The sequence below is a fragment of the Protobothrops mucrosquamatus genome, unplaced genomic scaffold (assembly GCF_001527695.2).
Source record: "Protobothrops mucrosquamatus isolate PMUCROS unplaced genomic scaffold, P.Mucros_1.0 scaffold44697, whole genome shotgun sequence".
NCBI classification, from domain to species: Eukaryota; Metazoa; Chordata; class Lepidosauria; order Squamata; family Viperidae; genus Protobothrops; species Protobothrops mucrosquamatus.
In genome coordinates this window covers 1-1159 of record NW_015430427.1, presented here as the reverse complement: position 1 = coordinate 1159, position 1159 = coordinate 1, and the positions used below count along the sequence as shown (strand labels likewise).

Here is a 1159-nt window from a genome sequence, read left to right as displayed (position 1 = left end):
AATCCTGGCTGCCCATCAGGGGGAAGAATCCTTTCGGAGAGCCGTGTGGGAGGAGAATCTGAGGATGATCCAGGACCACAACAGCCAGGCTGAGCAGGGAAAACACACCTACAAACTCGGGATGAATCACTTTGGTGACCTGGTACGTGTGGATCAAGGCTAGTTTGATTTATTCAATGGACATAGATGTCGGTTTGCTCAGTTTCTATAGTTGTTTCATTCCTTCACTCCCGCCATCTCAGTCAATGACTCTGGGCAATTCATGAATTCAATTAATTGATTATATCCTCCCTTTATCTCTTTTTCTGCAAATCATTCAAGGTGGTGAACATTCCCAAGATAAATTTCTCCTCCCATTTTCCCAACAACAACCCTGTGGGGTGGGTGGGGCTGAAGGAGACGGGCTGGCCCAAAGTCACCCAGCCGGTTTTCATGCCTAAGGCGGGACTAGAACTCACCGTCTCCTGGTGATTGGCCCAAGGTCACCCAGTTGGCTTTCATAGCTAAGGCGGGATTAGAACTGACAGTTTTCTTCTTTCTGGCCTGGCGCCTTAACCACTAGACCAGGCTGCCTCCAGCCACTGAGGGTTGAGCTTCATGTCCTTTGCAACCCTCAGACCCATGAAGAGATTAACCAGAGGCTGAAATGTCTCCTTCCTGACTCGGATCGGGCAGCTCTCAAGAACGCCGTCCCCTTCAAGCCCTCCGAAGACCTGCAGGTTCCCCCCGGGCTGGACTGGCGAGCCAAAGGGGCCGTGACTGAGGTCAAAGATCAGGTGGGGGCTGAAGGGCCTGGGGGGGTTGGGGGCTCTGACCAGCCAAGAATGGAGGAGGGAGGCAGAGGGGCTTTTAAGGAAAAGGAGGGGAGGGGTACGATCTGCCCATTTGCAATTCAGGTCGGAATTTAGTGGATTTGTGAAATCCTGCAGACGAAGCTAAATTCTTTCCTCCGTTAACTGAATTTCTGAAGCTTCAGTTTTGTCAAAACTCCCGTATATCAAAAGAGAACAAACCCCACATTCCCTTCTAGCACTGATGGTGTTACCTAGTTGGGTAATGAGATGCTTGCAAGAAAACCACCAAGCTCAGAGAGTACAAAAGATGCCGTGGTCATCACCCTCCTCCTCCTCCTCCTCCTCCTCCTCCTCCTCCTCCTCCT

The 1159-nt window shown here is 51.2% G+C and overlaps 1 protein-coding gene across 1 annotated transcript; it reads left to right on the top strand.

Moving 5' to 3' along the window:
• Positions 1–24: 24 nt before the first annotated feature.
• Positions 25–776, top strand: LOC107302297 (cathepsin K-like; the record flags this gene model as incomplete). Its single annotated transcript, XM_015831395.1, has 2 exons — positions 25–142; positions 618–776. Coding segments are annotated over exons 1-2 (237 nt in total), but the record flags the coding sequence as incomplete, so codon positions are not given.
• Between the last annotated feature and the right edge of the window lie 383 nt (positions 777–1159).